General features: G+C 54.5%; 1 protein-coding gene across 22 annotated transcripts in view; it reads right to left on the bottom strand.

Moving 5' to 3' along the window:
- The window catches only part of PGS1 (phosphatidylglycerophosphate synthase 1), a 36,893-nt gene extending 16,288 nt beyond the window's left edge, over positions 1 to 20,605 (bottom strand). For 8 of the 22 annotated variants that reach the window (XR_012009361.1, XR_012009362.1, XR_012009363.1 and 5 more), the window contains exons 1-8: positions 20,448 to 20,605; positions 11,997 to 12,186; positions 9,377 to 9,454; positions 7,134 to 7,233; positions 5,967 to 6,156; positions 5,091 to 5,269; positions 2,308 to 2,829; positions 1,989 to 2,123 (exon numbers count right to left, since the gene is read on the bottom strand). Coding sequence is in view for 17 of the 22 variants with exons in the window: in XM_072781803.1 (XP_072637904.1) it covers positions 1,989 to 2,123; positions 2,308 to 2,829; positions 5,091 to 5,269; positions 5,967 to 6,156; positions 7,134 to 7,233; positions 9,377 to 9,454; positions 11,997 to 12,186; positions 20,448 to 20,590 (1,537 nt within the window). In the remaining 5 variants the exon portion in view is untranslated. Of the gene's footprint in view, positions 1 to 1,988; positions 2,124 to 2,307; positions 2,830 to 5,090; positions 5,270 to 5,966; positions 6,157 to 7,133; positions 7,234 to 9,376; positions 9,455 to 11,779; positions 11,848 to 11,996; positions 12,187 to 20,078; positions 20,161 to 20,447 lie in introns of those variants that run through there. The other 14 variants (XR_012009364.1, XR_012009365.1, XM_072781809.1 and 11 more) reach the window with 7 other exon arrangements.
- Between the last annotated feature and the right edge of the window lie 810 nt (positions 20,606 to 21,415).

Here is a 21,415-nt window from a genome sequence, read left to right as displayed (position 1 = left end):
GTTAGGCTCCTCTGCCCACGTACCCCATCCCCTCTTTCTTGCGCACTCGCACTCTCACACTCACAGGCACACGTGCCCTGGGATTCCTGACCTTCCCCACTAATCCAGTGCTCCCAGAGTGCAAGGCCCCACCCGGGGTGGGGCAGAAGCATGCCTGTCCGGGAAAAGGCGAGCCACACTGGAAAAGCCGGTTGTGTGTTTCTGTTTCAACGGTAAAGGGGGGGGTGGTCACTGCTCATTTATCAGTGCTGCTTGGTTCAGGGAATCAGGGAAATAACCCACAGCCCAGTCAGAACCACCAGACCACGCTGAGCTGGGGAGCCCGAAGTGCCACAGAACAGACGAGGAGGGAGTGCTGTCAAGGCATCGCCTGCACAGCTCCCCAGGCACACACGTCCCCTCTGAGAATCAAAGCTCCTCCTGCTTTCCAGGTCAGTCTTCAATACTCCATGCTTGGGCACCGTGGCTATTCTCACAAGGAACAAAACCAATCCTGAAATATTTTCCACACCTCCTTGCTGGCTAGCCCTACCTGCCTGAGGCATCTGACCACCTGCCTGGCTCAGCCCTAGAACACAATGCCACCTGTCCTAGCAGGAACAGGCATGTGAGCCTCCTAGCAGGAAGCGGGAACCACCACCCTAGAGACCAGAAGGGCCATCCTTCGGAGATGTGAGAGTGATTCTTAAGGCATCAGAAACTCCTGGAGAGGGATCCCTGGGTGGTGCAGAGGTTTAGCGCCTGCCTTTGGCCCAGGGTGTGATCCTGGAGACCCGGGATCGAATCCCACATCGGGCTCCTGGTGCATGGAGCCTGCTTCTCCCTCTGCCTATGTCTCTGCCTCTCTCTCTCTCTCTCTCTCTCTCTCTCTCTCTCTGTGACTATCATAAATAAATAAAAATTAAAAAGAAAAAAAAAAAAAAACTCCTGGAGAGTTTAAACACACACACACACACACACACACACACACACACACACACGTTGCGGGGACCTAGGTGGCTCAGGTGGTCAACTGTCTTCCTTCAGCTCAGGTTATGATCCCGGGGTCCTGGGATTGAGGGGGCCCCCCCTACACCACCGCATTGCTTTGGCTCCCTGCTCAGCAGGGAGTCTGCTTATCCCTCTTCCTCTGCCTGCCGCTCCCACTGTTTGTGCTCTGTGTCTCAAACAAATACACAAAATCTTAAAAAAACCTATATACATACACCACATTGGATTAATTCCCAGAGAGCTGGATTCAAGAGACCTAAGGCAGTCTGGGCTTTAGTATTTCTTTTAACATATCCCCAGGTGAAAATCACTGATGTAAGAAAAAAAAGAGTTCCACCCACCCAATGATTCCAAAATGACCTCAAATCTACACAACGCAGCTAAGTGGCCATGGCTGTCTACAGCCTGGACTTCCAGGCAAAGACCAGAGACCAGAGTAACCCCATCCCCTCCTCCATCAGCCCTTCCGCAAGACTCCAGGACCAGCACGGGAGTCAAACAGACCTCTGACCACCAAAGAGAAACCCAGAAAAACCACACATGTCACTTATGGCCAGGGGCTCTCTGCGTTTGTCACTCTTCTTCAGACACAGGACTAAGTATCTGGTCGTGTGGCCCCTGAAGCATCGGAAGGAATAACTCCACCCCAGAGGCAGGTGCCCTTAACACATCAAGCAGCAGGGATAATCCCTCTGCTGAGCACAAGGTTTGAAACCCGATTATCCCTAAGACCACGGACCTGGGATTATGGCACGTGTGAGCTGACCCAGGAATGCACACCAATGCCTGCGGAGGATCATAATCCACACACAGTTCAGACCATGACCCACGTATGGGCAGTGCTGTGTCGCTCAGAATGGAAAGGACACGGCCTCAACTTCCTCAGCTATGGGGAATAAGTGGGGAATTCACATCAAGCAGAAAGAACCACAGTGGGGATGGAAAGACTGAAAAACCATTTAATACCAAATAAATAATTCTCAGGGACAGGAACATACCCTCTGTCCCTGAGAAGGTCACAGCCAATGTGGGAGAAACTGATGACCAGGGAAGGTGACCGCACGCACCTCCTCCCACCCGCAGAAGTTCCACGTGCTTCCTGAAACAGCCACCCAGGTCATCGGCATGAAGTTCTGCGAGCGGAAGAGAGAAAACTCTGCAGAACTCAAATGCTCCCGATTGGGAGGCTGTGGCATGTGTGCAAGGCTGCCAGGAGGACAAGATGGGAGGAAGGCCCAGCACAGACAGGTGAAGCAGGATTGGGGATGACCCCCCAGGCTGCCCCCGCACCCTGAGCCCCAGCCGGCCACCGCGTACCTTTGGCATGGAATGTCCAGCCCCTCCGCCAGTACTCCTGCAGCTGGACCCGCTCCTGCTGGCCCAGGCTGCACACCTCCCTGTAGAACTGCCGCTCAATGTGCACATAGGCGGCTGGGATGGCCCCCGCCACCCCCTTGGCCCCGAAGAAGCCGTTCACCTCTGGGGAGGCCAGCAGGATCTGGTACTCAGCCCGCGTGCCCAAGACCAGGTCCATGTAGGCCTGGGTCAGATTGAAGTAGCCAGTGGTGAGGTAGATCTTGGCGCCCCGCTCAGCCTCTGTCAGCAGGGTCTCAGTGACAATCTCGTCAATCTGGATCTCAAAGGGCTTCATCTGGATCAACGGGTAAATCCAGGTATCGGGGGCTGGTCTCCGGTCCCCAGCAGCTGCCGCGTCCTCCTGAGTCAAAAGGGAGTCGCCATGGAAGGTCTGGGCGTGCAACACTTGCTGGCGGGCCCGAGCTGAGTTTATCACATCCATAACCCTCTTGTTGGCCGCCCTGCAGTACGCGGCCCGGTCACCTGCAGGGACACACAGGAGGAAAAGGTGAAGGAGCAAAGTGGGGGCTCTGGGCTCCTGCCTGGCACAGGGACACGGCATGAGACAGGCCAGTGCAGATGCCCCCACCTGACCATCTACCCACAGGCTTCGATTGAGCACGGACCCCCGGCCCCAAGAGAGGCTCCTCCTCAGGTATCATCGTCCAAGGAAAGGTCATAAAGAACCTGCCGCCAAGGAACGTGAAAAGGCCCCTACCAGTTCCACTTACAAAAAATTATTTTTTTTTTTTTTACAATTTTGTTAAGTCATCTCCACACCCAACATGGAGCTCGAACTCACGACCTTGAGATCAAGAGTCGCATGCTCTACCAACAGAGCCAGCCGGGTGCCCCTATAAAAAGTTCAAAAAACACTGGGCAGCCCGGGTGGCTCAGCGGTTTAGTGCCGCCTTCAGCCCAGGGCCTGATCCTAGAGACCAGGGATCGAGTCCCAAGTCAGGATCCCTGCATGGAACCTGCTTCTCTCTGCCTGCGTCTCTGCCCCTTTCTCTCTCTCTCTCTCTCTCTCTCTCTCTCACTCTCTCTCCCTGTGTCTCTCATGAATAAATAAATAAAATCTTAAAAAAAAAAAAAAGAAGTTCAAAAAACAGACCAGACTACTTGAAGGTGACAGAAATCAAGGGAGCGGGACCTTGGGGCACAGCACCTGAGAGGGGACTGGAGGGGGCTTCCAGGAGCCGGCCCATCATGCACACACATGTGGACTGCACACCTGAGGCTGGTGTTCAGCATGCACACTGCACTTCAGTGAGATAGGCTAACAATAAAGGAACGTGTGAGTGAGTGAATGCGAGCATGGGCAAAACCATGGGCTGAGCAAGTGCCACACAGTGGGATCGTGGGAGCAGGGTCCCCAAGGTGGGGTGCATGGACAGGCAAGCTGGGGTGGGTGGCTGTCTCAACACACTGGACGGACGAGAACTGAGCATAAATGCTGTCACTGAACACTAACAAGCCAGCATCCAACTGAGAAGAGAAGATAAAACCCAAATGCAGTGCAAACAGGGAGCAGGTTAAGAGCAGCAGTTTGCAGGGTGACAACGATGGGAGACCAAGAACATCCGCAATTGCCCAGAGCTGGCCCTCTGGAGGAAATAGCAAGCCTTGGGAAAGGCTGAGCCAGAGTCAGAGAGGAACAGGGCAGGACACGTTCATGGCCGGGGACAGGGCCACACCTGAGTGTCTCTGGGGATGGGCTCTGGGACAAGGAGAGCCCTCCCTCCCTGACAGCAGCACCCACGGGGGAGGGAGCAGCCTCCAGCCACACCATGTCTCAGGCTATCCTTCCGAGGGTCTCGAGTGTCCCCTGCATCCCTCCGTTTGCTCCTTCTGAGTTGCCCGGCTCCCCTGAGCATATCTATGTAGGCCCAGGCGCCCTCACCTGCCCCCCAAGCAAAATGACTCATAACGTTCCCAGAACGTGGGGCCCTCTTCTCCACACATTCATGCCTGGCCTATAAAGTTAGACAAGGGTCGGCCAGTGTTTCTGGTATGGGCCAGATATTAAGTATTTCAGGCTTTGTGAGCCAAAGGGCAAAATTGAGAATTATACATAGGTACTCATACAAGAGAAAACAAATTTCCATGAATTTTTTATTGATAAAAATTCAAAATATCATAATAATAACTGAGCATCCAGGCTGGCAGCAGGCAAAGCAGACACCCAGATCACAGACTGGTTCCAGGGCCCGCGCTCCCTGCACCCAGGACAGGGGCTCTTCTCCTTATAAGGTCAGGCTTTACCCCTCCCCACATTGCTGACACTGTTGCAAATTCAGCAGTGGGCCTTCCCAAAGGCCACCAGGAAGCCACAGGAATCAGAGGAATGCAAATGCCCCCAGGAACACTAGCTGCCAGGGTCTGCCTGTTTCCAGGGAGCAGAGCTGAGGGCTCTCCCATTTCACTTTCCAGGCAGGAGGCCACAGACCTCAGTGGAGCTGAGAGCCACAGAGCCCTGGGGCTCCCCACTGGGGAACTGGCCCCGGGGAGGCCAGTTAGCAGGCTGCTTCCTGTAAGTGCAGGGCAGGCCCCTGGCTCCCTCCCCCAGGCACAGGCCAAAGCCCACACTCCCACCTTCCCCGGACCCACAGAGCATGCCTGGTAGCCAGTGAGTCACTTCTGTCTGGCCTCAGACAGAGGCTGGGCTCCTAGAGGGGCACTCTCCTCAGCCCTCACCTCCACCCCCCACAGGCTGGGGAGGGCAGCAGGGCTCAGGACCCTACCTTTGTAAGGATGCACCATCCCCTCCACCACCTGCACTGTGTCATCCCCCTGCAACTGCAGGGATACATCCCCCACTGCGTCCACCAGCTCCGTGAAGAAGTCTGCAATCTCGGGACAGTCCTGCAAGAACACGTAGCGGTCCTGGCGGTTGGTGAAGTAGGAGTCGCTCAGGTTCGCACTGCGGGAGGGGGTGGGAAAGAGGTGGGTGAGGACTCAGGCAGGAGAGCAGGCAACAGTGGCTGCAGGGGAGCCAGTGGGATCAGGGCAGTGACGAACACGTAGGACCCCACAGGGCAGCCGCCCCTGAGCATGGCCACTTGCACAAGAGTGGCGTGAGGGGACAACAGCGAGGAAGCCACGGAGTCTCGATGCTGAGGCGACAGCTGATAGAAGAGGGACCCTCACAAAGCCAACTACCCGCCACCAGGGCTGAGCCCAGTGCCCAGGTTTCAGAATCAAAAGGACCCAGGCGGCCATCCTGGCTCTGCGGTTCATTTCTTCTGTGTTCCTGGCTCTGCCCAATGAAGTCACTCATCCTCTCTAGTCTCTCGTGTATGAAGTAGGGAAAACACCACACGGGTCTCTGTGAGGATCAAACACAGCAGCACATGTGGGCACAGAGGACTGGCTAGCACCCAGGAAGTGCTCAGGAAGCCAGGGCCCCCTTCTGACCACCCTCGATGGGCTGCCAGCAGCCACGGCGGAGGAGGGTGTCGTGGAAGACACTGAGGCAGTAGTGTGACCGACCACCAGACTACAAACATGTGCCCACTTTCCTGAGGCCTGAGGTGACCGATTTCCCCTTCTCTGTGTCCTGCTAACTTCCACCCTGGCCGAATTGAAGGGAGGTCCTTGATGGAAGGCAGCCGACTCACCCACTCAAGATGATATTGTTGTCAAAGAGGTACACTTTAATGTGCTGCAGGCCAATGGTCTCATTGAAGCGCTCAGGGATCAGGAGCCGGAGGAGACCACGGAGGTTAGGAGTGTGGAAGAGAGAGACGCGGACCTGTTCTGGAAACCTCTGTAACAGCGGGAGCAGCATTGTGCGGGAGTTCTTCCTACCTAAATACGTGGGCGAGCGGAAGAGAAAGGACAGGCTATTCACACCAGGAAAGATACCCAGCCCCGCAGGGGAGGAACTGCCTACCAGGGCCCACGTTTGCCTGTGCCGCCCATGAAATGGCCAGAATGCCTACACACAGACAGCACTCAGTAAATATTTGCTAAACCAATGAATCCAAGACACAACCTGCCCACTGGCCACTCTCCATGGGCTGGGCATGCCACTATTCTGTCTGGCACCATCATGGCCGGAGGACCTCAGACCAAATTCTGCTCTGGACACTGCCGCATCTCAGAACAAGACTGGAGTGGGTGGAGCTGCAGACATCTGCTATTCTAGTAGCCGGCACCCAATCATTCTCCTGTTGGGAACTATACCCCCATCTCCTCCTAGGGGTTCCACCCTCCTCTGCCCTTGGCATTCCTACCCTGGGTAATGATGGCTCTACCCACACAGAACCCTCGCCCCGCTCCATGAGAAGGCACCCAGGCTTGGGCTGGGCTGGTCAGCACACGCACAGCCCCTGGTGCGTGGCCCACAGCAGGCCACTCTGGGAGCTCCAGTCTGAACCCTCAGGAAGCAGGCTCTCTTCCGATGGACACAATGTCATGGGTAGCCAGGCCCGGGGCTGCCAAGGCCACCATGCGGAGCCTGAAAATAAAGCCAGCCCAAAGAAGGAGGGCCAGCAGATGGGTCCTGGTGACTGGCCAAACCCCCAAATCTTGACCCGCCCAAAGCAGGTCAGTCATAGGAGTTGAAAACAGTCCCTTTAGCCTAAGTTGTTTTTCTTTGGGCTTCCAGTCACTTCCAGCTACAGAAGGAATGCTGCCGGACAACCAGGACAACCAGGCTGTCTGGGCCGTCTTCAAACAGCCTTGCCTCTGCCTGGGGCGGGGGCGGGGGGTGGCAAGAGTGTCACTCCTGAAACAGGGCTCTGAAAGGGGAAATGTTGGGGCAGAGGGTGCACCAGACCCACCTCTTGAGCCCCGTGTGAAGTCCAAGAGGATGGACACCTTGAGGTCTGAAGGGAACTTGGCTTGGAGTGACTTTTCCAGAGTGTTTTCCAGACAATCTACCTATCAAGGAAAGAATCCCAAAGAACAGAAGTATAAGATCCAAAAAGATGATTACATATTAAAAAAAGGATCGAGGGGCACCTGGGTGGCTCAGTCCGACTCTTGGTTGTCGCCTCAGGTCTTGATCTCAGGGTTGTGAATTCAAGCCCCACATCGAGGGCAGCCCTGGTAGCACAGCAGTTTGGCGCCTGCCTTCGGCCCAGGGTGTGATCCTGGAAACCCGGGATCGAGTCCCACATCGGGCTCCCTGCGTGGAGCCTGCTTCTCCCTCTGCCTGTGTCTGTGCCTCTCTCTCTGTGTCTCTCTCATGAATAAATAAAGAAGATCTTTAAAAAAAAAAAAAAGCCCCACATGGAGCACCACACTGGGTGTGGAGCCTACTTTTTTTTTTTTTTTAAATTTTTATTTATTTATGATAGAGAGAGAGAGGGAGGCAGAGACACAGGCAGAGGGAGAAGCAGGCTCCATGCACCGGGAGCCCAATGTGGGATTCGATCCCGGGTCTCCGGGATCACGCCCTGGGCCAAAGGCAGGCGCCAAACTGCTGCGCCACCCAGGCATCCCTTTTTTTTTTTTTTTTTAATTTTTATTTATTTATGATAGTTACAGAGAGAGAGAGGGAGGCAGAGACACAGGCAGAGGGAGAAGCATGGAGCCTACTTTAACAACAAAAAAGGATCAACTTGCCAGGTAATGCACACCCGGCCCCCCCCACATCATCTTGGAACACACATCCGCACCATGAGTGCTCAAGAGTCAACACCAGGAGACTCCTTCATCTGAGACCAGTAAAAGGAACCAGAAGGTACCGCTGGCACCCTTGTCCAGCCGGGCCTCTCAGAACAGAGGGTCTGTGGGTCAGATATGCTGCCGAAGCAGTCCGGAGCTTGCCACCTTTGGAAAAACTCTAAGACACCAGCTCTCACACGTTTCAACAGAAAATCCCCACAGACACACAGCAAACAGTGCCTACACACGGACAGCACTCAGTAAATATTTGCTGAACCAATGAATCTAAGACACAACCTGCCCACTGGCCACTCTCCATGGACTGGACAGGACATTGTTCTCTCAGAAGAACAAACAGGCTTCCCGAGCTTGTAGCTAAAAGCATGTCCTGAAGACAGAGGGAGACCTCCCTCTCAGGGAGGGAGAGGAAAGGACAGAAGTGCTTCTGCTGACCCACCCCACCCCCCATTCTCTGCACCCAATCCCTAGTATTTCCCAGCTCCAACCTGTGGGTTTCCAGGCAAGGATGAACCCAGAGAAAACTGTGGGTGCCAGACTCATTTCACAGCCTCAGAGCAGAAAGCCATCCCAAGATGCAGACAACAGAACGGTCTCGCCCACACTCACGTTAAGTCAGCCCATAGACTATGCCCCCGCACCACAATGTGTGCTGGACTCACGCCCCAAGAAGCATGTCCTGTGCAAAAACGGTGGTTTTTGGCACTTCCCACCCTCCCCCCTCCAATCTCACTGCAGGTGATAAGTGTAGCGTGACAACAAGTGCAGGTGGAACAAGAAGGGCCACAGACCTGGCACCTGACCCCAGCCCGACCTGTGCTTCGGTTCGTTTGCCTAGCACAAGGTTGGAAAATCTTTTCTGCAAAGGGCCAGACAGTAAATATTCTGGGCCTTGTGGGCCAGACAGTCTGTCACAACTACTCAGTTCTGCCACTGTAGCAAAACAGCAGCTACAGACAACATGTGTGTGAGTGAGCACAGCTGCGTTCCAATAAAGTTTTACTTACGGACAAGGAATCTGAATTTCACGTGCTTTTCCTGCATCACAAATATTCTCCTCCTTTTGATTTTTTTTCTAGTCATTTGAAAATGCAAAAACTATTCTTAACCCACAGGCAATACAAAAACAGGCAATGGGCTGTAGTTTGCTGAGCCCTGGACCAGCAGACAGAGCAGCCTAGGAACCCCTGTGTAGGGTGGGGAAGACATGCAAGCGAGGATTAGCCCTCCCCGAACCCTTCACTGGCCCTCCTGACATGGCCAACAACAACCAGCAGCTGGCTGAGAGGCGAAGGCCAAGAAAAGGCAGCTCAACCTCAACTCCACAGCACCACGCAGTCAGGGGGTTCAGGGTGATTCACTGCTGCCTTGGGGACCATCCCACCTCAAACCTTACCAGTTCCTGTTCCAAAGGACCTGTCCCCAGATAGAGAGATGCCATCACCACCCGTCTCTTGGCCACTTTGATCTGGCCCTGAAAGAGGAAAACAAGTCAGTCATCGCTTCCACAGCTACTGAGAAAATCAAACAAGTAACGCCTCGGACTGAACTATCCTACACCTTCTCCAACTGGTATAAGAATTGAGCCCAAACGCTAATGGTGCCCTCCCAAATAATGACCCATAATCCTGATAAAATCCTCCCCCTGGGGTACCTGGGTAGTTCAGTGGCTGTCTGCCTTCGGCTCAAGTCGTGATCCCAGGGTCCTGGGATTGAGTCCTGTATCGGGCTCCCCATGGGGAGCCTGCTTCTCCTTCTGCCTATGTCTCTGCCTCTCTCCGTGTCTCTCATGAATAAATGAATAAAATCTTTTTAAAAGCTAAATAAACAAATAATAAAATCCTCCCCCTTAAAGACAAGACCTAACCGCACGAGACATGATGCAGCCATCAAAAGAATGAAGGAGGTCTGACAGCGACCTGACGTCATGTCCACAATGTACTGTGATGAAAGCAGGAGTCACCCAGAGTGCAGACCATGGCCCGTTCACTGCCCCGGGGGCATGTACGGCACATGCAGGGCACAAGCCGCCAAGAGCGGTCCCTGATGGGCAGGGGAGGGGAGTGGGGGTGCCAAACTGCACCTCACGGCACTCCTGTCCGCACCTGCATGGCTGGGTCTCACAATGAGCAGGCACTGAAGCACAGACCAGGCCCCAGGCACCAAGACAAAACAGATCAGTGCTCAAAGACCACAGTGTCAAGAGGCCGAGTGCTGTGTGCAGACCTGCTCCCCAGTGGGGAACAATCACCCCCCTCCAGAGCTCGAAGCACCCTGCCCAGAGGGGCTGCCAGGGGCAGAAAGATGGGCGGCTTTGTCAAAGGTCTCGCTCTGGAAGGAGACGCAGAAGGACCAGGCCTCGTGGGAGGCAGGAAACAGGGCACACACACACACCTGCTTTCCCACCAGGCAGGGACGCAGCACCCACAGCCTGTGGGGCCTGCCCAGAAACACGGGCACAGGGCCTGCACACACAGAAAGCACAAGACAATTTCCCAAGTTCGCCTTCTCCTCTGTCTTGTTATTTGGGAAGAGGATGCCTGCAGGGAACACGATTACACAGAGCAAACGATGACTCAGGAACAGGCACCTCGGCTCAGGTGCTAGAATGAGGGCTCGCAGGCTGGGCAGGCGGCAGGCTGCGCTCCCCTCTCAGGGAACGAGGCCGCTCCGTGGGCCCAGGGAAGAGACACATCCCATTCGGCACAATCCCTGCATCAGAGACTCATTCAAAGGGCGTGAGAAAAGGGCTTCCTCCCAGCCTGCTGGGCCAAGCCCCGGGGCCCTTCCTGTCGTCCAGGGCCCCACCCGGGCAGGTGCACAGCCAGGGGATGGCCACGCGGAGACTCAGCCAGTCATTCACCCAGGCCTGACTAGAACACGAAGAACTGCCTCTGCAAAACCTGTTTCTTCAAGCCAAACAGATAACCAAGAAGGAGCAAAGAGCAAACCACCTTAACATCAGTTCTCCACAAAAAGGACACACAGGACTACGAGCAGCACAGGGAAGTCAGGGGACAGACGTACACAGACACACACGCACACAAGCAAATTGCATTCTGGAAGGAGCTCGTCAGAAATAAAGCTAAGTGTGGATCCACAGAACAACAGGGCAAAAGGAGAATGTGCTATTATTCAAATCAAGCACAGTTCATTCTACAGAAAAATTAATTTCTACATTTACTTCCTATTATCTACCACCATTCCACCTGCCTGACCTCATCATATTTTAATTCTAACATCACCACTAACCCAGAGAGTTCACGTTAATAAAAACTGATCAGCTTCACAATATCCCAATTAGCAGTTTTAACTCAAATAACTAGATGGGACACGAACACCTGAGTACTCAAAGCTCAGCCCCCCCAAATGCAAAGGTTAGCATCTCCACCAGGACAGAGAAGGCACAAACCTTAGACAGTCACAGGAAAGAACAGGGATCAAAAGGCCTAAAACGAGGTGTCCAAATTTTCCAGTGATCTGTAAAGTCACTTTACCGAACAAGAGAATTCCAGCCACTTCCTACATATCAAATCTCTTCCGGGGGTCAGCTGGGTCTTCATTCCCCGTACGTCCAGCCTACCAAGATGACAGCACTGTGTTCTGGTGATGTTTGCAGGGGCAGGAGGGGCCTATCATGCCGTGACTAGAATAGGTTCCTTTCTTCCCAGATATCGTTAGCAAGGACACCCACACGCCCTCACCAGCCTCCCTTCTGATGAAACCGAGGGAACGAACCTGGGGTAAGAATCAAAATCTGGGACCTGCCCCTCACTGCCCACACACTGAGCTACTCTACCTGAGACGTTAGACACGCAGGGGAGCCTCAGATGACGGCACAACTCAAGCATTTGTAAGGCTGAAAACCTAACAGGGAGAAGAACCCACACCAATGAGCCGAGCAGCTATCAGAAACTTCCAGAACAGAAGGCACTTCTGCTCAGGACTCACCCAACCTCATGTCCCCAAGCCTGTAACTCAAATGTCTATCCCTCTCACCTGTGGACACAACTTACCTTCATAAGCTCAAAAAACTCTGCCGGGGAAGCAAGCACCCTGACGTGGGAACTGGAGACCCCGAACTCTGGGACCAGGTTCCGGATCCACTGGAACCTGTGCACGCCCTCTGGACACAGGCAGCAAGGAGGGGAGGTGACCTGGGGGACAGCCGGGGACAGCAGAGGAGCCAACAGCAGCCATGGCGACCTGGTTACAGAGACAGAGGATCATACTTCTCAAACATTTCCTCAGGGTCTCTCTCAATTACTGGGAGACAGAGGGGAATGGTTTCAGATTTGCTAGGCTATTTTAAGTGAGCCCAAGTCAAACTCTGCAAAAGGCCTCGTCCTCAGCCTCTACTAGGTGAGCAACTTGAGCAGTGCCAGTACCTACAGATAAACCCCAAACGTATAGTTGGTTCCAAACAGCTCCACATTTAGAGCAGCCACAAGTAAACTCGCAGAAGCCTCTGCGTGGTTAACCCCAAGGTGCCAACCAAAGTGGCCTGCAGAGAGCCGTGGACGGCCACCTGCAGCCAGGCGAGTCTGGGATAAGCGCGACCACTGGACCCCAGCCGCCAGCTGCAGGGCTACAGAGATCAGCAAGGCTTTTATTCAGGGAAGGACCCAGAAAAACGAAGTTTTCTCTTGAATAATCGATGTGGAGAGAAGAGCTGGAACAGGAGGAGCCTGGGGTGGGGGGCGGAGGGCACCTCTACAGTGGCAAGAATTCCCCCCACGGCCCTGGACACCTCGTCCTCAGGGCTCGCCTCACACACAGCTGCACCCCCAGGCTGGCAGAGACAGCAGCCACTGAGGTCCTGCTGGTGGAACCACAGGTCTGCTCCCCGCCGCTGGCAACCCCGTGGGGACGAGGAGGGGCAACACACCCAGAGCCCCACAAGAGCCCGACACTAATCTCAATTCCAGCAGCCGGCCAATCTGCTTCGCCGCGTGCCCTTCTACTGCAGCTCCAAGAGGGACTCTGGGGAAAGGGCGCTTGAACACCCCACAGCCTGAAGGGCCACAGATTCCAGGAAGATGACCTCATTCACTTGCCTCATGATAAAGCGTGAATCTTCCCAGGGCCCGCAAACGTCCCTATGCAGATGCCAGATGGCCCACAGCTGTGCTTCCCAGAAAGCCCACTGGTGGGTCCCAGCCAACTCACGCCAAGAAAACTTAAGTCAACGAGTGGAAGGTAACGGCTCTCTGGATCCTGGGAAGTCAGGGAGTGGCCTGGGGCCCCACAATGCAGAGGGAGCTGGCTCAGAGAGGGGGTGACCCCAGCCTGCTGACGTTCTCTGGCTTCCAGGTGATGAACAGCAGCTTGCAAATGAAAGGCCTAGACATGTAAACGAGGGAGTGCTGCCCCATTTCCCCAAAACCATGGGCCTCACTCCTGCTGTGCTCAAAGCTCACTTCCAGGAGGAGAGGGAAGGATCCTTCAGGCCAGTGGAAAACCACGACACAATGGGAAAGTCTGCACAACACTCTATCAATTTGAAGCCCCAGAGGGGGCCTAAAGTCTAATATTCATTAATTAAACATGGTCTATTTGAGGTGGAAAACCCCACAGCACCACCACACCAACGGATCTCCAAGGCTCGCGGCACTCATCCTCTCTCAGCCTGTATGGAAAAGAACCAGGGCGCCCGCACACCCCCCCTACCCGGGGCCATGCCGTCAGTCCACACATCCCGCCCAGGGGCCAGCAGCCTCCAGGCGGCTCCCCAGAAGGAGGCTTTGGAGACATGTCCTCAGCACACAGCAACCCATGGAGGGCACATGTGGACTCGGGCCGCACCCCCAGGCATCGGGTGAGCACTGTCCTGTCCTGCGGGGGCACAAGGGAAGAGCAGTCCAGCCCCAGCCCCCCCCCCCAAACCTGGCGGCCTCACGGGCTTACACACCTGAAGTCACCTGAAGTCATCTAAGAACAACATAAGAGAAAATGCCACCATTAATTAAAGGTGGACATGTGCAGGACGTGTGCTTCGAGTGACCGGCGAGGGGAGCTGGTGGTGTTGAGCAGGGTGTGCAGAGGAGCCCGCTCCAGGCAAGGGAGGGCTGAGCAGATGGAAGACGTGGGCACTGGCAAACACCATGAGCGGGAAAGCCCGGGAGGGTCTCCACAGCCAGGCCAGAGGACAGACACACGGCGACACGGACGGATGGACACGCGCACCCACACAAACACGGTCCACCGTCAGCCCCGTCCTGCCCCGGGGAGGCACCGGGCAGGCTCAGGCGGGCCAGGCTCCAGGCCCCGGGCTGCCTTGGGCAGGACTTGTCCCTGCCAGGCAGCTCTCCCTGGGAATGTTCCATCAAGGCCTCCATCCAAGATTTGTTGAGGGCTTTTTTATGTTGGCTTCCTGTTTAATCTGTGTACTGACAGGTTTATTTTTGCTAGAGAGGAGGAGCTGAAAGCCAATTCGGAGCAGGAGTCGTGCAGGGGGAGACCCAACCCTGGACTGGCAATTTTATGCACCCAAAGAGGAAGGCACTCTGAGGAGCAAAGCATTTTATGAAGGCCCCCCCGGTGACAGCACGGGAGTTGGGAAAACCATATCTGGACAGGTGACACTCAAAATCTAACTGAAGTGCTTCAGCCAGGACAGAAGTAGCCAAGCCCAAGTCTGCTTAGGGGCTCATTTTTTTCTTTCGCCTCAGCCAAAAGCCCATGGGGGGTTAGTTCCCGCTTTCCACAGTCTAACTCCTGGGAATCTTCCCAGAAAAGGTTGTTCCTGGTGCTAGCAGCACCCCCAGCGCACAATAACCCCAGTCTCTGGGGGCGACCACCTGCACAGGCAAGTCCCCTCACCCCAGGGAGGCTTACTAAGAAACCACATATCCCAGGTCAGGAACTGAAGCCCCGAGAAATCTGAGGAGCTGTGGTTATTTTACCAAAAATGCAGAGCCAGATCACACACACCATTCAGAGAACTCAACCAGCACACACACCGGTTTCCACACCTAGACCTGGACTCCCCTGAATCATCTTTCTAAGACCATCTAGCTCCCATTTCTAGTTACAAAGAAGAGGAAGTGGTGGGGGTAGGGGACCAGATAATAGCGTCGGCCGACTCACAAATATCATGGCTGGAGAACAAGGGCCAGGGCAAGCCCCTAGGGACGCTCCAGCGAGCGGGTGGAAGAGGCAGCAACAGCAAAGCAAACAGATCTCTGGCCAACAGCCCTAATGGGGAAACGAACCAGCAGGCTCCATGAAGGGCAGGCTCCAGCCACCCACGGGACACCTGACAGTGGGGATGGGTTCAGCCATGGGATTTAAGGCTTCTCGTGGAATCTGGGGAGCAGGCTGGGTCTAAGTGGACCCCTGACCTCGGGCCCTTTCTCCACCCATGGAGAGACCTGTGTGGGCAGAGTGAGGGTAAGGCTTCAGGGCGGCTCTAGGAGGGCACAGGGAACAAGAAGGGAGGAGGGTATGGAGGGGTGGGACGTGTCTCCGACCATCTCTACAAGAGAAATCCACATCTGAACTGCCTTGACTAAGGATGCTCTTGTCCGTTGAGCCCCTGGATGTTGGGGTGGGGAGGCACTAAGTAAAGACAGCGGAAGCCTGCCTGTCCCCAGGACAGTCTGAGGTGGGACAGGCAGCCCAGACCTCCCGCCAGGCATGAGAAGGCAGTGGGATTTAGTTCAGAATAAGCAGCCATTCGGAAACAGAGCAGAAGAGCCGCTGAGACACAACCAAACAGCTATTGCCACAGGGAGCCTCAGGGGAAAGAGAAGGCATTTCTCCTTTTTGCAGGGAGACTGGAGTTTTCCATTTCACCAAACATCTTGAAGCTGCATGTGCTCCATGGAAAAATACTGGCACACCTTGCGTTTTTTCTTTGTCTGGATGTGCAACAATGTGCCTGGAGGTCCAACCAAGTTCCCACGTGGCCAGCGGTGAGGTGCCAATAAAGAAAGAATTACACCCAGGTCTACACTTTACCTTCACGCATCCCCTCCATGGCCTCTTTGCCTCAGAGGACACAGGCCTGCCCCCCAGGGCACAGAGCCTCACCCACCACCAGTGGGAAAAGTAAGCTGGCCAACCTCTTGGGGTCTTTTTAAAAGAGGGGCTCTGGGGCTCTGAACAAAGAACACAGTGATACGGGAAGACCATCTTCCTACACGAAGCACAAATCCTCAGCAGACGGTACAGGAGTTCCACCCTCCATCCCATACCATACACGGGGCATTTGCCAAGTGGCCCCCACTCTGGGCTCCATCATGCTCTGAATCCATGAGCCCTTCTGGAACTGTACGATAAGATTCGTGGTACAAGCTCTGTGGCTTGGATCCCATCCAAATCTGTACAAAATGATGAAGAAAGAAATTCTTAAAAGAAACTAAGTTCTGTGGATTGCAATATTTTCAGAAACTACTTTTGAAGAAAACCCCCCCTCCTCCCCTCAATCATGCACATTTAAACGTCAGAAAGTGAGCTGAGAAGAAAAGAGCAACAGTCATAGCACTTCCTGAGAAGAACTCAACAGACTACGTGAAGGCACCATACTTCCTGCGTCCCCAGCAGCAGGCGGCCCTTCCTGACTAACGCAACACCCGAGTCCAAGAAAGGGAAGTGAGTGTGAATTCCCGTAGGTTACAAAAGACCAACGGCCGGCTGAACTCCCACAAGAAGTCCAGCACGGGAGGCCAGGCTGCCAGCATCTGACTACATGCTGACCAGATGACTGTCCTCTTGACTTGCCCAAAAGGAAGTCCATCACATCCAGGGGCCAGAAGGCTAACTGTAACCCACAATGCACCTCGGCGGGGGGGGGGGGGGGGGGGGCAGAGTGGAAGGCACAGCAAAGGGCCTGCCGAGAACCCATCACATGTTCTACTAATGCAAAGGCTTTGACCAGCCGGACTTCCCAGCAGTCTTGAAAAGAACTCGTTTACATGAATCAGATCACATGTTTACAAGTGGATTATCTATCAGAATACTTTAATCCCGGGCTTGCAGCTATCTCTCTAGGAGCGCCCAATTGCCTGACCCAGCCTAATTCGTCACCAGCTGCAACGTGTTCAGGGGATGCTCATGCTAATATGAACTCAGTAAAGCTACAATTTCAAAATCTGTCCGTTGTAAATCTTATTCCAATCCCCTGTGAAATCAGACTTGAATTATTTGGGGAAATTATGCTTTGATTCTAAATATCCCCCTCCCACCCATTGTACTACTATAAATAAACCAAGAGATGGCTCTACTAAACTCTTAATGAGTAATGAACATCACAAAGTTCACAGAAAAAAAGTAATTTCTGGAAATCTGGTGATCCCTTAGAGTGGAAACTACTAACAAGCTAAACCGGAGCATGCTGACCTGCCACTACGTCAGATGTCTAACTGAAAGAACGGTCTTCTGGTTATCTGTCTCCCTCAGAACTCAGGGAAGTTAGGAACCTCCTCACCACCTCTCACCCTCACCCTCACCCTCACCCTCTCTCACACACACACACATACACACACACACACACAGAGACCTCGAAGAGAAAATGGGAGTTGAGTCTCAAAAATGAAGCCCTTTCTGCACATACAGCTCAGGCTGAAAATCATTTGTTTGGGTTTTTTAGAGAAGGAGGCCACAAAGAAAATATTTCCTTGTATGGCAGGCAAGCTCAAGATTAGGAACTAGCGCCCTCCTGACACCTTTCCCCCTCAGTCCCATCTACTCCAAAGGAGTCATTTGGAGTCTGAGGACTCTAACCCACTACTGCAAGGCACTGTTTCCCCACCGCCTCCAGTTCCCAGCTCCAGACCCATCAGTTGGCTGGACACTGGACACCTCTGCTCTGACACACCTGGATACAACTTAAGGTGCCCAAACTCAACTTATCATCACCCCCCACACCCAGTCCTCTTTCTTACCCTCCATTTTGGTGAAGCGTGCCTCCATCTGTGCAGTCAACCAAGTCTCCCTACACACACACACACACACACACACACACACACACTAGAGCTGACTCTAATCCCTTCCACTCCGCACCACCTCAGGCCTAGACCACCACCATCAAAGGAAACTGGACAGGCAATCTCAGAGCTTGCCTCCCTGGGTCTCAGCCCGGAGGACGAGCTTGCTCTGGCTCCCCCCCTTTTCCCCCATCCCTACTCAGCACCCCCAGTCAGCTCCTGGAAACATGTGGCACCTCAGAACTGCCACCTCTGCGGCTACAATCATCAGCCCACACCACTCATCACTCTTCCCTGAACACCAGCTCCCCCTTCTTTATCCAGCCTGCTCCTATACTCCAAGACTACAGCTCTGAGATCACCCCTACCACGAAGCTTTCCGTGACCTCCTGCTGGGCCTCGTAGATGCTGCCATGACCTTCTACTTTACCTTACTATTACTGTCAGCTTATGGGTCTGAGCATCCTGAAGATGAGGCTCTTTATCTTTGCTTCCTCGGTACCTAGCACACAGCCCAGGAGTGCTTGCTACATGCATGCTGAATATATGAATGAGCCTAGCAGTCCACAGTAATAACAAGCGAAATGCCTGCTCAAGAGAAAACAACAGTATTTCTAGATCACTAACTGGAAGTAACTTTAAGTAGCGTTCTCTGTCACTACAACTAAGGAGACCACTGCAATGAAAGAGCCCGCTCTCCACTCCTGTTAGCCACGACGGTTCACCAGGCACTCCAACAGTTGAGTCAGACTGGCAAGCTAAAAATCTGAAAAAGTCTAAGCTCATGACTACACAGAACTCTTATCAATGAATCAACGATCAGAGTTACAAGAAACCACACCATTCGGGGAATGAGGAGTTTCGAGGTACAACTAATGGGGGAGAAACGAAAGTCAGCAACCACTAGAGGATGAGTGGCCATACAGCCCAGAGAAACCCCAAACACCAAGGCCACAGAGTCAGGAAAACCTGCAAACGGAGTAAGGCCAAGAGGAAAAAGAAAAGAAAAGTAAAGAAGCTCAGAAGCTACGGTGTTGTAACAACACTGGTCAAAGCGCTCATCCTCAGTCCTAGCAGAACATTCTAAGGACTATAAAACACTAATTTCTTTAAAACACAAAACCTGTGTTTCTTTAAGTGAGCTTCTGATTTAATTGCTGACCCAGAGGTACAACCCTCTCTTTCTCGTGCTCTCTCTCGGCTTCTTCAAAAAGAAATATGGTGCCACACCGACTGCACCCATTTCCAAAAAGGACTTGGGGAAATCCATCTAGACCACCCCCTGCTCCCCGAAAAGACACTCAAATGTCTTTTTCAAAAGAAGGTGTGGAGATTGCCCCAACGCCCCTTAGTAGTCCATTCCAACAGTAACCAACAATGAACCATAAAGTGTTTTTTTGTATTGTCTAAACATGTGTCTGGTTTAAACAGGAAAATGTCCTCCATATAGTTTTTAACCGGGGAGACGACAAAATGCCTTGAACGCCTCGTCTTCGAGGAGGGAACATTTCTTGAAACCTTAAACCAAACTTCCCAGAGGTCTGATGCCAAGACGTAGAAGTCATCCGATTTCACCACCCGCTGCAATAGCCCGGGTCTTGGCTAAGCACCAACTCCAGAAAATGCAGAGGCCGCCTCCTCCAGGCCCCGCCCCCGCCGGGCTGCGCTGTCGGTGCAACTCCAAGCCATCCTGACCATTCAGCAGGCTTCTGAAGGCCTCCGGACTGATGCGATCACCTAAAAGCCAACCTACAAGTCACCCTAAAGGAACCGAACTCGGATTTCTGCTGAACATCGTCCACTACAACCCAGGACGAAGCACGTTCCTTCCCATAAGCAGATCCGAGCACGAAAGCCACGATGTCCCATCTCACTCAAGCAAGCACAGATCAAAACCTAAGCTAACGCAACCTCTTCTAAAGGATGCGCATCTAAGATCTGCGTGTGCGTGTGTGTGTGTTTTTTTATCTTTTCAGGAGTCAAGTGTAAGGCTTGAGTCTGATAAGAAAACCATTTGCATACAAGAAATCTTTTTTTCCCCCCTTTTCCTTTTTTCCTGTAACATCTGCAATAACAGCAGGCCTCTTAGGTCAGCATGCTCTTGGCAAATGTTGACTTTGAAAGACGACTGCCTGGACAAACGGCTTCAAAGCCGCCTCCGCCACTTACAGAAGTCACTTCAGTGCTTTTCCAGTACACGGGCCCTTTGAAGAGTGTGAAGAGGGTTCCGAGTGGTTCCTCTCCCCACCCCCACCCCCCGCCCCGGCCCGAGAGCCCCGGACTCGGACTCGGGGTTGCTTCACAGCCCTCTCGGGCAGGCAGTGCGAAGCGCTGCACGCACCCGATGCGGGCCAGGCTCATCCACCCCGCAGCCAGCGCCGCGCGAGCAAAAGACCCTCCAACGCCCGCCGCCAGGGGCCCCGGGCGCCCGCCCCGCCCCCACCCCACCCCCCGCGTGAGCGCTCTCCCGGCGCGCAGGAGAGGCAGGGCCGCGCCCCCGCCCCCGCCCCCGCCCCGGCCGGCCCGGCCTCCTCTCACCTCCTGCGCCGGCGGTCCCGGTTCCTGCCCAGGCGGTCGGACAGGCGCCCCAGGAGCGCGGCCAGGCCGGGGCGGCCAGGCAGCAGGCCCAGCAGCCGCCTCCAGAGCACCGGCCCCGCTGCCGCCGCCGCCGCCGCCGCCATGGAGACTCGGCGCTTCCGCTTCCGCTTCCGGCGCGCAAGAACTTTATTGACAGCGGCGCTCGCAGACACGGACAGGTGTGCGGGAGGCGCGCGGGGCGCAGGCGCAGCGGACTGAGCCCCGCCCCGCCCTCGGCCCCGCCCACTACCCCGCCCCCATCGCCTCGGCCACGCCCCCCAGCGCCTCGCAGTGCTGGCCTCGCGCCGCCCGGGTCCTCCCGGCGCCCAAGCTCCCGGGCAGGTGTACGGGGCCCGAGCGGAGCCCGCGGGGCTGCAAGCCGGGAGCGCCTCCCGCAGCTGGCCTTCGGGAGGAAGGCGGTGCACGGGTCTTGAGAGGCGGAGAGCTGGGAGAGAGGGCTCTGATCCGAAACGTGGGTTCCTCCGCACGGACGGGGACTTGGGAACCCGGAGAGCGGTGGGCGATCGGCACATCCTACCTGATTGTCCCAGGAGGGGGTTGTGAGGGTTCGAGGCTGTGGACACCCTGGATGCAGAGCATTCCGCGTTGCGTGCCCACCCAGGTAACCCCAGGAAGTCAGTTACATGCTCCCTGCAAAAGTGTTCATCACAGCATCCTTGGCCATATCAGCAATGTGGAAGCAATGGACAGGGGGGGAGTTGGTGAAATAAATAATGGTGCATCGCTTTTTTTGGGGGGGGGAGACCCCCATAAGATACCCATTCTTACCCATAAAGAATCACCTCCCAGAAGGACGTTTAAAGACATGAAGTAGGGCAGCCCCTGTGGCAGTGTTTTAGTGTGGCCTGCAGCCTGGGGTGTGATCCTGGAGATCTGGGATCGAGTCCCATGTCGGGCTCCCTGCATGG

Source organism: Canis lupus, chromosome 16, assembly GCF_048164855.1.
Source record: "Canis lupus baileyi chromosome 16, mCanLup2.hap1, whole genome shotgun sequence".
Classification (NCBI taxonomy): Eukaryota; Metazoa; Chordata; class Mammalia; order Carnivora; family Canidae; genus Canis; species Canis lupus.
The sequence above is the reverse complement of the archived record's forward strand: the minus strand, read 5'-3'. Positions and strand labels throughout refer to the sequence as shown.